This window comes from Onychostoma macrolepis, chromosome 15, assembly GCF_012432095.1.
Source record: "Onychostoma macrolepis isolate SWU-2019 chromosome 15, ASM1243209v1, whole genome shotgun sequence".
NCBI lineage: Eukaryota > Metazoa > Chordata > Actinopteri > Cypriniformes > Cyprinidae > Onychostoma > Onychostoma macrolepis.
Window position 1 is genome coordinate 101,668 of NC_081169.1, and position 15,630 is coordinate 117,297.

Genomic DNA, 15,630 nt, shown 5'->3' on the forward strand with positions numbered 1-15,630 from the left:
GATTCACGCATCTGTATTGTGTGAGAGAAGAGGACTCGTTCTTCACGATCAGTTACTGTAGATCTTGCAGTGCTCTCATCTCTTGCTCTGGATTCAGTGGATCTGAATGGACCGTCTGTGGTTTGAAATCTTTCGGACAATAGAGTTGATGGGTTTTCATCGGTGTTCTTCAGGCGTGCGGCAGATCAGCAGCCATCTGATGTGCGTCTATTAGCAAATCAAACTTTATGCTTATCATGTTTAATTATGTTCACCTCTTTGGCCACGCATTATTCTAATATTAGTCATTTAGGACGTTGATAGATTTTGGGATGTACTTTTTCTGTTGATTTATACAAGAGTGTAAAATGTGATATTTTTCATCACTCGTCTATTGGTATTTTTCAAATAATGTCCAAAAATGTAAACGAAGACCAACCTTTTTATGGGCTGTGGTGACTTGGACATCACTGTACTTTTGTGTGAGACATTTTTGTGATGTTTTCCTGCACAAAGGGCTTCTAAACATCATCTGATCTTCATCAATGACAGAGTGTCTTATTTAAAGGGACAGTTCACCCAAAAATAAATGTCTCCTTAACCTGTAAGAGTTTCTGCCTTCTGTTGAACACAAAATAATTAATATATAAAATATACAAACAGCTGCTGGCAGCCATTGACTTCCATAGTATTTATTTATCTTTTTCATGGAAGTCAATGGCTGCCGTCAACTGTTTGGTTTCCAACGTTCCTCAGAATATCAGTTTTAATTTGTTCAACAGAAGAAACAAACTCATACATGTTCGGAGCCACAAAGTAAATGAGTAATTTTTTTTTTTAACCAATTCAAGTCAGAATCACTGATAAACCCTTATAACTCGTGTGAACTTGATTTAAACAATTACATTTTAACATAAAACTGTGTTTGCTAAACAAGTCTCTTTTTTGACTGCTTCACTCTCAAAGCAGATGAGGATCTGATTTCAGGAGATTCTCTCACATCTCCACAGGAAAGAATCTCTGAATCTCATGAATGCAATCGTTTCTCATGTGTTTGCTTCGGTTCGTGTGCCGTCGAGGGGTTTTCACTGATGTGGCTGAACCTCAGATGTTACAACAGCCCTCCTGCTTGAAGAACAGTCATGATTTTAACTGTTACCCAAAACGGCATGTACTTTACCTTTAACTGGATCGTTTGTTGTTAATGTGGACTAGTTGTGTGTCCCAACAGTTCAGAGTCACCCAAACCTCCAGCGATATTGTGTTGAGATAAGAGTCACGCTTCAGATTCAATTGGCTAAAGAGACCAAACCTGTTCAGTGCAGCAGCAGAGGTCGACCGATTTCGTGGATATCATAACTGTGGGATAATAAAGTGGGAAAACAGGCCAGTTTTGAATTAACTGGCTTTTAAAATCAACATTGAATGCAAGCCTTACACTCTTTATTACTAATAATTACACTGTAAAAAAAACATTATATGATCTGTAAGTCATGGCTATTTATGTTTTTACATTAACTCGTCAAAATAAGTTATTTATAAGTTATATTTTTTAAGTTGTTTAATGTATTGTGATTTAAGTTGAAAAGACTAGTTGATTATACTGACAAATGCAAGACAGCAACTGTGTTTTTTGTTCACAGTGTAACAATACACTAAAAACACTGCAAAGACTTGATCACGAAGATGTTTTGTAATTATTAAATCATAAAAATATATTCAGGTAAACATCCAAACTGAATCACAAAGTAACACTTCCACAAACTGAAAATAACATCATAAAACTGCTGAAATTAAAGCAAACCAAAGAACGCTTTAAATAATCCTGCAGCATATCAGAGCGTTTTTTTATTTCTATACTATATGTAACGATAACGTTTATTGTATGTATATCTTAGCTGTTTTCTGTGGATCTGCACAGCACCAAGAGTTAAAAAAAAAACACGTTAAATTATTTAAAATCAATATGTTGGTCGACCTCTATGCAGTAGCACACTATTTCTATATGAATGGCTATTAGTTTAGCTCAACAGTCACCATCTACTGTCCAGTTTTCTGATCTGGGCCTTTTCAGACACATGCTACCTTGTGTTTAATGTTTAAATGTCAAAGGGGTTTACTACACTGTAGTTTTTTTTTTTTTTTTAAGTTAAGTCAACTTATCACTTTTTACAGTGTAGGATGCTCCAAAAACATTAAGTTTTATAGTGTTTTTCCTCCACAACTTTATTTTTGTTGAATAATTGTGTTTTTGGTGAATATTGTATTTAGGGGTCACTCAAGCATCAAAACCTGAAGAAAAATCAGTATAGATAAAAAAAAACAAAAAAACATTTTATGTGTTACATATACTATCAAGATAACATAAATTACACCTTTAGTCTAATGGTCAGCTCAGACATGCTGTGCGTCAGTCCCCTAGTAATGCCCAGCAGTATGACAAGAACAACACAGGTTCACAGTTACTGTCAATACTCTTAGAAACACTGAAGCTACAATGTTCCAGCTACTTTTGTCAGCAACAACATGCTTTACTGAGTTTGGTGCACTGTATAAAGTGATAAGTTGACTTCACTTAAAAAAAAATTGAGGAAACCCGTTGCCTTAAAATTAAGTAAATAAAAAAAAAAAGTTAAGTGAATTGTCAAGTTTTTTAATTATTTACTTAATTTTAAGGCAACAGGTTTCCTCAATTTTTTTTAAGTTAAGTCAACTCATCACTTTTTACAGTGTGTGAAGAACACGAGACTTACACAAAGCTGATGGAGCGCAGCTCGCACGAGGTCTTTAAACACCATTTAAAGGTGTGCATCAGTGAAATTTAGGATATTTTAGCAAGCACAAAAAAAGGTGCATTGTCACTAGTGCAGTGATGCATGACGCAAAGCTCACACTGGAATCACTTTCAAACCAAGCAGCTTTCTGTCGGTTAATGCAGTGTAACAGCGTAAATGTCCAACACATGTAGATGTTTACAGCCATGATTATAACTTAAACAATGCGGATGCTTGAGTGACTTCTAAATACACCCAAATCTGCTTCAGAGTTTGGATAAATTTAATTTTGTGGACTAGTTCTCTTGAGGTAGATGTTTTTGGGCACCTTCTTCTAATTCATGGGTTTGTTAGTCATTTCCGTCGGCTGGAACACAAAGCGAAACCGAGTCCAGATGTGATTCACTGAGTTTGGTGAGAAGAACTCGACTGGCTTGTAATTCTACAGCATGGCTTTAAGGTTTGTTTCAAACCTGTTCATCAGAAGTCCACATGCGTTTGGCCACAGTGCGCTTTTTCCTGCTGATTTGATCTTATTTTCCATTTGTGAGTTCTTGAATCACATATTTGGGGAGCGAGTATATAGTGTGCCACTCATCATCACGGTTTAATCACTGAAAATGACCGATGTGTTGTAGCTGCAGCTGTAGAGTCCATGCATCTTTCCCTTGTTGTTTTATTTAACGTCGTCTACTACTGAGTTTTGTTTTTATATGAATCCTTTATGCTAACAGTGGAGTGAGTTTTGAACATTCTGGGATTTTGTACCAAGTGATGACCTTCACATTAAACTTTATATATTTCTGTGAATAAAGTACCACAAAGAAAGGAAGGTTTTCGTTATAAATGCAGTCTGGAGAAGGAAGAGAGATTTATGATTACACGGATTAGTTCATATAGTGAGTGTGCAAAGCAAAATTTGATTAAAAAAATTATTTTATATTAACGTAAGGCGTTCACACCAGTGTTTCCTACACAAACCAGAGACCCACGACATAGTATATTACACATAAATATAATATTGATTTATAGCTCTTTTTTTGTTCTAATTATTGGTATTTTAAATGAACATCAGCAACAAATATGCTGAATAAATATTGCTTTTATTTACACTATCAGTCAAACATTTTTGAACCGTAAGATTTTATGTTTTTAAAGAAGTCTCTTCTGCTCACCGAGCCTGCATTTATTTGATCCGCTGAAAATTCAGCTGCGCATCACAGAAATAAATTACGTTTTAAAATATATTCAAATAGAAAACAGTTATTTTAAATAGTACAAATATTTCAACATTTTATTGGATCAAATAAATGCAGGTTCGGTGAGCAGAAGAGACTTCTTTAAAAACATATAAAATCTTACGGTTCAAAAATTCTGACCAGTAATGAACATTAAAAATTAATCTCATACTAGGTGAATTCTGATGCAATAATCGTTAATCAGCTACAGATTTTGCCAACTTGGGTAAAGCTGGTTTTATATTCGCACATTCACACATTTCCGCATTCAATAACTTTCTAATTATATGTGCAATAGTTATTTTTTTCAAATTCTAATCAGCGACAGCATTGTCATTTTTTTTCACAATCGATCAAAATGGCCAAGTATTGTTTTAATGTCATATTTACTGGTGAATGTCTGCTGAATGTCCATGTAGTGCGCTTAAAGTAATTGAATGCAATAGTCCGAATTTGCGAATATAAAACCAACTTTACCCAAGTATTTTGCCATAGGATCAGAGAAATTTTCTAAGATTCACAAAATTAGTCATGGCCAAAATTGTTCAGTGCTGCAAACTTGTATTTGTCTTATAACATAATAAACACTGTACTTTGCAGTGCTTTGCTGCACTTACTTATTTCTCTTGTTATTTACACAAGAATTCTAATGAATCAGAAATTTTGCACATTCACAGGAAATATGAACATTGTAAATACAATACTCCACTGCTATTCAAAAAGCATTTTTTTTTCTTGTATTAACTAAAATCCATTCCTGAAAATAAATAAACCTAAATTCTGACAAAAAAAGAAAAAGGAAATGGAGACCATTCCATGGTTAAAAGAGTTCATGTCTATGAACCATTGAGGATCAAACCTGGTCGACATTCACTCAAGTGCAACATCGCTTCAAGATCTGAGGCTGATGAGAAGGCCGCCTCCGAAAAGCAGCAGAAAGGCGACCGTCACCTCGTTCATCTTCATCCGCCTCCAGGTCCTGAGCTTGTGCTGCTGCTGCTGGCGCATCTGCTCGCGTCTGTGTCTCATCTGCTGCTCTCTCTGCAGCTGCTCGCCGTAGTGCGCCTGATAGAACGCGTCGAAGTCGAAGCGAGCGCGATCGCTCGCGTCAGGGGCGCGTCGAGGCTTTGACGCGCGCGACGGTCTCCCGGCGCTCTGCACGTCGCTCTGGTTGAGTATCCCGCGGTCGTATTTCCTCCGGAGGCCGCTGTCGCCGAGCACGCTGTAGGCCTCGGCGACGAGCGCGAAGAGCCGCGCCGCGTCCTCGCTGCGGCTCCGGTTCCGGTCCGGGTGATGGATGAAGGACTGTTTGTAATAGGCGCTCTTGATCTGCGCTGGCGTGGCGTTCGGCGAAACCCTCAGGATGTCGTAGTAGGCGGTTGGGCTCCGGTGCAGAGGAGCGGTGCAGTAGCCTCGGACCCGCGGCGGTTGGGTCACTCCGTGAGGCCTGTCAGAACCGGCAGAGCTAGTAAACGCACCCGTCGCGGACAGATGATGATGATAATGTGTCCGTAGTCTTATAACAACAGAGAGTTTGTGTGCGCCGCTCCTCAAACAGCCGCTGACCTCCGCCATGGCCACCGCGGATCCAGAGACCCTACATCCGGCAAAACAAAGACAAGAACCAATCAGAGACGGGGCACACAGGAAACGGCGTACCATTGGCCAATGAGATGTATTATTATTATAATAATAATTTTATTTTTTTTACATTGCAGAAATATAATTAAATACAGAACATAGAACAAATGGGGGAATACAGAGGAGAGAGAAAAGAAAGAACGAGGGGGAAAAAACATTCTATAATAAGAGATGCCTTCAACGCTTTTTTTTAAGTGGAGGAGAATTTTTGAAGTCGTGACAATAATAAATTTAGGTCAGAAGCTAAGATTTTGCAGCTGGGTTTGAATTTAAGGTATCTAAAATATGGTATTATTTACCCATCATGCATATAAAGTCTAAGACATACATACACAGACTATATGAAGACTTCAGATGCAAAAGCATCTAAGTGCCATCTGAAATTTTCATCGAAGACGAGTGTTTTTATCAGGCTCCTATGTTTAGGTTCAGTAATTTTACTCTAATGACAATGTATAGGTCCTTTTTCTATGCAAGTAAAGTGAAATAGCTGAACATATATATATATATATATATATATATATATATATATATATTATTATTTGGAGAATTTTCAATATCCAAATAAAATCCTCATAGTCATAGAATTTGATATTGTAAAGCAGACCTCTCTAACTTCCAAAACGCACTATCAATGCTATCAATATGTCATGTTCCCTATCAAGTAAAAATACTGTTCCTCTTGGTCAGAATAGCCAGTAAAGCCAAAGAGTACATTTTCCCACAGGAGTGAAGGGGTACATCTGTTAGAATGGACAAATCATAACATTATGTGTTAGTTATTCATTGCGCAGATGCTGATGCGTAAGATCTCCGTTTGTATATCAGATATACCAGTCCTTAAAATTAATACATTTAAAAATATTACACTCTTTAGAATATAAACCTCTCTAGTGAGACGCATGATGGGATTTGAACACGGCTCTGAGCGCCGCCTGCAGGAATCGCGCGCGCGACCAGTAAACATCCGTCGCAGAGAGATGACGTCATCCGCGCTGGACACACGCTCTCCTCCATGTGTTGCTCCAGCAGTGTTGTGATCTGTAGTAAGTGGTTGTAGGTTAATTCTCAGTGAGTATCATCATGTCTTCGAGCTGTCGTAGACCCGAGCATATGGCACCTCCGGAGGTGGTGAGTGAACGCGCCGTTGTGTGTCGAGTTATGGTTTTATGATTGAACATGTACACAACAAACAAAACACATACAGAACAACAGCGAGCTCGTGTCAGCAGCACAGCAGACTTATGTTCATCGTCTAGATCAGTGACAGAGCTGTCATTAAAAACATGCTTCATTTAGTGACAAATCACGCAACATGCAAAGTAACAATAACAGCAAGAAATCAATAAAAAGGTTACAAATATAATTAGGGGGAAAAAACTGCTAAATAAACAACACTATACTATAGAAAGAGGGCTATTGAAAACAAATCCACATCTCTAATTACAAAATAAATATAAGGGTCCGTAAGAAGGATAACATTTCAAGGCTTTACACAAATCCATAGTCTTTTTGGCCTCAAAACTGTCATATAATACAAATAAACACTGTTTATAAATGGTTTATTTTCACTAACAGCTCCACCATCTTTGCTGTACGCTGAGGTTAATCATTGCATACTTTTATTCAGTTTATAGAGTGTCTTCTTTATGAACTGAATTGCTAAATGATCCAGTAATAGATCGTTATTAACAAATAACTATATACTGAGCTGAATCTCAAACTGTAAAGAACACAATGCGGTTTGGGATTTTAATATCGTAGGCGTGTTTGGTGAATAATTTTGCATTCAGTAAGTATTTAAAGAATAGTTTTGAAAATTACATTTTAAGGCATTTTCTTTTGCGTTTTTAAAAGTTTATAAAAGTAATTTCTGAGCACAGAATGTGAAGAACATAAAAAGTCTCTCTCCAATGCCTTTCACACACTGATAATCAGAAAGTGTTTAGATATAAACAGGGCATGATATACAAACACAAAAATGTTTAATATTAAGCGTCATAACCTGAAACACCACCAGATGGAGCCTCCATGTCTGTAAATGAACTACTGTGTGTTGACCGATCAGATTTTACAAAGCAACACATTATAGGGTCATTGCCTGTCTAATCGACCAAATATTTTGTTAGTATGTTTTTCTGAAGGAAGACAGACATAAATAGTGTCGAAAGCCAAAATGTTCAATGCCATGGATGAATATTCAGTATTTTGTAGAGAAAGGTCATCATCATTTTTCAAATTTGGAGCTAAATTAAAGAAGTGGGAAATGACAATGAACAAAATCCCTTGTTCCAGATATCCCTGAAACTGATTCAAATATAAGATCTTATGAACGAGAGCAAGTTACTGTGCTTCAACTTGGCCATTTTTCATGTATTTATGGCACTGAGTGGCAGGTATGTTCTATGCAGTTGTTTTGATAGAAGGAAGCCAGATACATGTGTTGTTTCAACATTATTTGTTCTTCAGTCCCCTTTAAATGCAATAAGTGACCCACATTTGTTTTCAGCCCCTGAAAATGGGTAAAATGTAACAATTTGCTCATGGAGCCTTAAAAATGAAGATGGAAAAAGAAAAAAATGATATTAAGATATATTTAAGACTTCTTGAGATATGCAAACTTTGGTTAAAAAAAAAAACTGTAAAGTGCTTTTTCCCTTTTAAGGGGGTCCACATACATTTGGCCATGTACTGTTTGTGCTGTTGTGTATCATTTACGTAAATGCTTTTTGCTGCTTCTGTTGTTTTTATTTACAGTTCTATAATGAAGATGAGGCCAAAAAATACTCCCAAAAGTACGTACATTGACATTTACAGTAGTAAGTGTGGTTAAGGTTTGTTCTAATATTTGCCTGCACTGCCAAGATTGTACATGCATTTTGGTTTTTATCATTTGTGACCCTAGACCACAAAACCAGTCATAAGGGTCAATTTTTTAAAATCATCTGAAAACTTGATGTATGGTTTGTTAGGATCGGACAATATTTGGCTGAGGTATGAATATCTGGAATCTGAGGGTGCAAAAAAATCAAAATATTGAGAAAAATGCCTTTAAAGTTGTCCAAATGAAGTTCTTAGCTATGCATATTACTAATCAAAAATTAAGTTTTGATATATTTATAGTAGGGAATTTACAAAATATCTTTTTGTAAGATCTTTACTTAATATCCTAATGATTTTTGGCATAAAAGAAAACTGTATAATTTTGACCCATACAATGTACTGTTGGCTATTGCTACAAATATACCTGAGCTGCTTATGACTGCTTTTGTGCTGCAGGAACACATTTTACAGTGTATGTGTCCATTTTTATCATTTAATGCTACAAAACAATTATTGTTCCACTGCAGTGTAAGTCATAAATGCATGCACGTGAAGTATTTACGCAAGCAGAATTCAACAATATGCAATGCGTCTGTGACGTGTGTTTGTTCCCTGCAGCTCTCGGATGATAGAGATCCAGACGCAGATGTCAGAGCGAGCCGTGGAGCTGCTCAGTCTCCCCGAGGATCAGCCCTGTTACCTGCTGGACGTGGGGTGAGCGCTGTGCTGCTGCTCGTGATGTTGCTCTGTATGAACATGTGTTACACTGTCAGGCTCGTAATGCTGCGTTCACCTGCTTCAATCCGTCAGCTGTGGCTCTGGACTCAGTGGAGATTATTTAACAGAAGCTGGTCACTACTGGGTTGGTGTGGACATCAGCACAGCCATGCTGGGTGAATATACTGCACACACACACACACACACACACACACACACACACACACACACACTGCTGACCAGCAAGAGTTTTTAAAACAGGAAACACTTTTCTGCAAAAGATTTTTTAGGTGAATGGGTTAAAAAAACAGATATCACCATATTTTCTGAATGATTACATTAATTGCAGACATTTTTTGTATTGCTGGTTTTCTAAAATGTTATGTTTAAATATGCAAATGAAGCATTATCTAATTAAATATGCACTAATTTGCAAACGTATATAGAACAAAAATCTGAACATCGGATAAAGCCAGGTTCAAAATTATTGTTTCATTTTGTTGACACATTAAAGTTAAAGATTTTTCCAGAGGGATTTCAGATTTCTCTTTTTTGATCACTCTTTAAGTCTGAAAATACCGTCAACAGACTGAAAAAATATATATATTTTCACCATTTTTGTATAAAATGTTCTGTAAAATCTGAGAAATTAAATGGGAACAAACCTCTCAGTAAAACTCTTCAGAATTTAGATAGGAATAAAACTAATAAAAGTTTGAAGTGTGTAAAGTTCGGAGTATGTAAATGCTGCTGAAGTGGAGAAAAACGTTTAAAAGTTTGGGATCAGTACGATTTGTAATGTTTTTTAAAGACGTTTCTTATGCTCATCAAGGCTGCATTTGTTTGATCAAAAATATAGCAAAAACAGCAATATTGTGAAATATAATTGCAATAAAATAATTTTGAATGTACTTTAAAATTTAATTTATTTCTGTATTACAAAGCTACATTTTCATCAGTAAAAGGATGTGTTAATTTGATCAAAAGTAATTTACATTGTTATAAAAGATTTTAAAGAAATGCTGTTCTTTTCATTTTTTTATTCATCAAATAATCCTGAAAAAAGTATGACAGGTTCCAGCATTGATTTCTGAAGGATCATGTGACACTGAAGACTGGAGGAATGATGCTTTGCTTCACATGAATAAATGATTAAAGTATATTAAAATAGAAAACCGTTATTTTAAGTTGTAATAATATTTTACAACTTTGGTCTCAAACTAAGGGCCACAGCTCTGCACAGTTTAGCTCCAAATCTAATCAAACACACCTGATCCAGCTAATCAAGGCCTTCAGCTAAACCCTGCAGAGATGCAGCCCTCCAGGAGTCGAGTTTGATCAAACACAGCCTTGATGAGCAGAAGAGACTCCTTCAAAAAAATAAATAAATAAAAAATCTTACTGATCCCAAACTTTTGAATGGCAGTGTATGCATTTAAATTTTTCCTCTAGTCTAATGAATAAGCTTCTTTGAGCTTTTTAGCTTTTTTATATTAGAGTATCAAATTGAATGTAATTACCATCTTAAACCTATAATCCAGAAATGAAATGGATAAATGCATGACTGTATTAATTGTGCTTTTAAACGCTGTGCTGGTCAGACGTCGCCTTGCAGCGAGACGTGGAGGGAGATCTTCTGCTGGGAGACATGGGTGAGGGATTGCCCTTCAGACCGGGCATGTTCGATGGCTGTATAAGGTACGAGCTCGTGAGTTCAGGTAAAAGCAGAAGCGGTTTGATGGGAGCGTGTGTTAAATGTGCATGTTTCTGTCAGTATTTCAGCGCTGCAGTGGTTGTGTAACGCAGATAAGAAAACACACAGCCCTCCGAAGAGACTGTACCGCTTCTTCAGCACACTCTACTCATCTCTGGTGAGTTCGTCTGAGATTTACAGGTCTCGCTTTGACATACAGCGACCGTTATTTTCAGACAGTAGGAATTACAAACATGTGTTGTTGTTGTTGTAGGCGAGAGGAGCGCGCGCTGTCTTCCAGATATACCCGGAAAACTCAGAGCAGGTCAGTATCTGGTTATTATTGTTGCATTTTTACTTTGCACTCAACGTCTGCGTTTTTGTGGAAATCGTGATGCATTTTATTTTTCAGGATTCACAGATGAATAGAAAGCTCAAAAGAACAGCATTTATTTGAAATGGAAATCTTTAGTAACATTATAAATGTCTTTACTGTCACTTTTGATCAAGTATTTTTTATAAATGTACTAAAAGTGTTGTGTAGGTGCGTTTAATTATAAGCCATGATTGCAGGCATTACAGACAAGATGCTGGAATTTTTGACAGTATTTCATGCTCGCAGATTTAATAGCTGCAGTTAGCACAAGCTTCATTGTGAGTTTCTAAATGTATTTCTGTGGCAAAAAAATAATAATTTTCTTGGACTGAAATATACAGAGGTTAAAATATATTTTTAAAATACCTTCAAAGAATATATTTATATATGGCCAAAGATATATTAGTAGAATATATACTCTATATCTGTACTTGTATATAAAATGTGTGTGTAAATATATTTTGAAATATATTTTAACAAGTATATATTTTTTGGCCATTATATGTATGTATATATATATATATATATATATATATATATATAATATTTATTTATTTATTTTTGTTTTGTTTTTTTGCTATATGGGGTAGTCCTGCAACAACAATAAGAAAACAGATGACAAAAATAGTTTTTCTGAATCAGATAATTATCTTGAACAGCCTGTCAGGGAATACATATACATTGTTATACTGATGATATTTATTGAGGACTGTGATTTAGTCTTTAAAGTGATATTCTATAATAACACGTTCACAGTACGTCAGCAGCTTTGCTGATTTGAGGTGTTTTGTGGTTTCTCTCTCAGCTGGAGCTGATCACGGCTCAGGCTATGAAAGCTGGGTTCACAGGCGGGATGGTCATCGACTATCCCAACAGCAGCAAAGCTAAAAAGTAACTATTTCCGGCCGCTGGATATTTTCATGATCACTGATCAGCAAACATATCTTTAATTGTAATGTGCTGGAGTATCATAATGAATTACACTTCCATTTTTTGTGATAGATTTTTCCTGTGTTTGTTTGCTGGTGTGTCTGGTGTCTTACCCAAGGTATGCACAGCCTCCGTATGGACACACACACACACACACACACACACATATGAGTCAGTGAATACATGTTCATGATGCACTTGTTTCTGTTTTTCAGGGCTTAGATACAGAGTCGACTAACAGAGGCGTATCAAATCAGGCTCAGTTCACATCACAGAGGTAAACACATGCCTATCAATTAATTATTTTATTTTATTTTTATGTTGTCTATCTAAAAAACTTTTCATCTATAAATAAGGGGATGCATGCTACCACTTTTTTCTTTTATACTAGAATAAAATAATGACAATCAGACATTTTTAGCATGATTTACTGAACACATTAGTTTCAGTATAAAATGTAGTTTCTGTGTAAATGTAACAATAGTTCCTATAAAAACATAATCTTGTCAGGCATATTTAGAACAAAAATCCAAATTAATTGTCATTTTAATTCTTTAAAAAAAAATTTGCCTCTATCTTTCAAACCACTAAATTTGTAATCAAATTTAATATGATCACTTATTATTTTATATATTTTAAGTACAGGTCAGAGTACGTATGTTGTTTCATTTTTACATAAATATATCTACCCATATTTTGACATTTTATTTTCGCAAGCATTATTTTAAACATTAAAGTAGACACTTTATATACAACTTTATGATGATCAGGTTTAAATTTAGAATTTTTAAGCAACATACTTCATCTTCTACATCACAGATCCCTGTAGCGTGTGATTCATGGCAGCGAAGTGAACAGCAGGTGCATTTATGTTTCATCACCTCTGCTCTTTTTAAGGTCCCGTTTCAAAAATATGAAAGGAAAGTCTGTGAAGAAGAGTAAAGACTGGATCGTGGAAAAAAAGGAAAGACGGCGCCGGCAGGGGAAGTACGTTTTAGCTTTTTTTTTTTATTTTAAATGTTTCACTGCAACAAAAACTCATTATCTGTACTGATCTGCTGCTTTCACCGTCACACTGAATGTTCAGCTGAATACATCGGTTCTTGTCTTCAGTGGACCGTTCCTGTTTATTTGTTGGTGATAGAGACAAGTAATAAAGAAGCTGGAAATGATTTTCAAAGAAAGAATCAGACCTGAAGAAATCCTTTGAGAAAATGATGGCACTAAATGAGAAAGTGGTCATTGTTTTTAGCAGTTGTTATACGTCTGATTTACTCTTGATTTTCAGCTGTGGTGTGTGTTCTGTGTTTTCTCCTCTCAGGGATGTAAGGGCCGACACCAAGTACACGGGTCGTCACAGAAAACCTCGCTTTTGATCCCTCAGCTGCTTGACTGTGGGCTATTCAATCTGCTGGAGCCAGTTACAACTCGTATATCTGTATTGACCAATCAGAAGCCAGAACCAGAACTATGCGCTTTGAGGAAATATATGACGGAAGGATAGAAAACCCATATGGAGAGGAGAGAGCCTCATGTAAAGATGCAATTAAAGGACTTCTTGTCTTATAAGATCAACATGTGCATTATGTGTGAATTAACAGAAGCCTTAATAAACCAGATGTTATCTTCTCAGCTGTGACTCTTTAATAAATCTGCATATAAAGTATGTACTGCAGTGTATTCTGTCGAGAAAATATTTTTCAAAAGAGTTTATAGTTCACTTAAAAAAAAAAAAAAAAACAGTGTGAATGCAAGAGATTTGGGTTGTTTATTTAATACGTTTTTTTTTTATATATATATATTTTTGCATTAATTTAATGTCATGTACAGTAATTCTCCAGCCACTGCAACTCGAGTGCAAAAAAGCTCATTTTCCATGCTACTAATCACTAAAATGAAAATACAAGTTTCTGTTTTTTTTTTTATTAAGACAAGGGCAACATGACAATTCACATACTGTTTGTATGAAGTGGTGTTTCCATTTGAGCTGTAACCTTGAAGTGCTCAAAACATGTATTTATATGTACTTCAGTTTTCATGATCCGTTCTCACCATGTGTTGTGCACAAGTAGAGTATACTGTGCAGTTTGAAAAAACAATACGCAGCCCGAATAGGCCACAGACAACCTACAAGACAATAACATGGACATGGTTTCAGAGTTTGTAATATTTTTCAATAGCATTTCATGTATATTTTAAACATTTATATTTTCATGATGTTGTAGCCTATTTGTTTATCACTTTTTTTTTTAAATATGCATGATAAAAAAACATTTACAAATGAAATGAGAAAACAAACAATACAAGTGGGATTACATTAACTCATCACCTCATTACTGAATCAATCCACTATAAAAGCACACAACACCCACCAGTCAATGTCTCCTGCTCTTCTGTAGAAAGCGAAGTATATATAAGTAATATCCTCATTTACTTACCTGAATTTCAATAAACCTCTGAATCCATCTGATATCACTGAACTTGTTATTCCAAAAACATACACGAGCAGGTGTAGAAATCTTAGATCAGTTAGTAGGACATAAATTGTCCCTTAATCTCTACAGCACACTTCCGTTCAAGTCAAATGGTGTTGTTTACGTTCAGTTTAAAGCGTAAACAACGTATCCGTGTACATACAATGCATAAATTGTTTACATATGTGATACTCTCTAAAATGGCGCTATAGGGTGACACAGAAGACGAATTGTTGAATAAAGTCGTTATTTTTGTTTTCTTTGTGCACAAAAAGTATTCTCACAGCTTCCTAAAATTACGGTTGAATTACTGATGTCACATGGATTATTTTAACGATGTCCTTGCTACGTTTCTGGACCTTGATCGTGATAGTAACCTTGCTGTCTACGGAGGGTCAGAGAGCTCTCGGAATTCATCATAAATATCTGAATTTGTGTTCCAAAGATGAACGAAGGTCTTAAGGGTTTGGAACAACATGAGGGTGAATAATTACTGAGGGTTGGAGATCCCTGCACTAGAGGCATGGCATCCTTGTGGGCGCAGGGTATGTTTGTTCGGGACATTTGCCTAGCTGAAGATTAATCTTCTCAGAATACCTTCCCTAGGTTTTACAATTAGGAAATCCCCTCTTTAGCACCACATGTGTTGTGCATTCAAGCTAGGCCACTTTTGTGGTTTCAAATATGTTGTATAGCGCTAAAGTCATGTTTGCACACATGGTCGCAGACGTGTGTAAATGCTACTTGCTGGAGGCCTCATTTATAAACTGTGTGTATGCTCAGACTTGATCTTAGAGTGTGCGTACACTTAAATCCACGTCAACGCTCATATGTGTAAAAAATGCTTTTGACGTGGAAAAGTGCTTAGCGTCACATCAGGGTCTGAGCAGACGTACACACTTTTTCTTGTTGGAGCACTGCAGGTTTTTGGAAATGTAAGCTGTTCTTGCAGCTCGCTGTTCTAAATTAAAGAATTTGGATGATG

General features: G+C 36.1%; 2 protein-coding genes across 3 annotated transcripts; one reads left to right on the forward strand and one right to left on the reverse strand.

The window, feature by feature from the left end:
* Positions 1-2,668: 2,668 nt before the first annotated feature.
* On the reverse strand, positions 2,669-6,649 carry dnajc30b (DnaJ (Hsp40) homolog, subfamily C, member 30b). The gene is made up of 2 exons (XM_058745126.1): positions 6,519-6,649; positions 2,669-5,588 (listed from the first exon to the last, which is right to left on the reverse strand). The coding sequence occupies exons 1-2, from the start codon at positions 6,647-6,649 to the stop codon at positions 4,883-4,885; spliced, it is 837 nt and encodes a 278-aa protein (XP_058601109.1). The 3' UTR covers positions 2,669-4,882.
* Positions 6,562-14,609, forward strand: bud23 (BUD23 rRNA methyltransferase and ribosome maturation factor). 2 transcript variants are annotated; one of them, XM_058745123.1, is made up of 12 exons: positions 6,562-6,678; positions 8,390-8,427; positions 9,074-9,169; positions 9,266-9,348; positions 10,774-10,870; positions 10,947-11,043; positions 11,140-11,190; positions 12,047-12,132; positions 12,244-12,289; positions 12,387-12,448; positions 13,069-13,158; positions 13,493-14,609. In XM_058745123.1, the coding sequence occupies exons 3-12, from the start codon at positions 9,081-9,083 to the stop codon at positions 13,545-13,547; spliced, it is 756 nt and encodes a 251-aa protein (XP_058601106.1). In that variant the 5' UTR covers positions 6,562-6,678; positions 8,390-8,427; positions 9,074-9,080; the 3' UTR covers positions 13,548-14,609. The 2 variants fall into 2 exon arrangements, with proteins under 2 accessions (XP_058601106.1, XP_058601105.1); XM_058745122.1 differs by having other exon boundaries at positions 6,624-6,763; positions 13,493-14,608.
* The last annotated feature ends 1,021 nt before the right edge of the window (positions 14,610-15,630 follow it).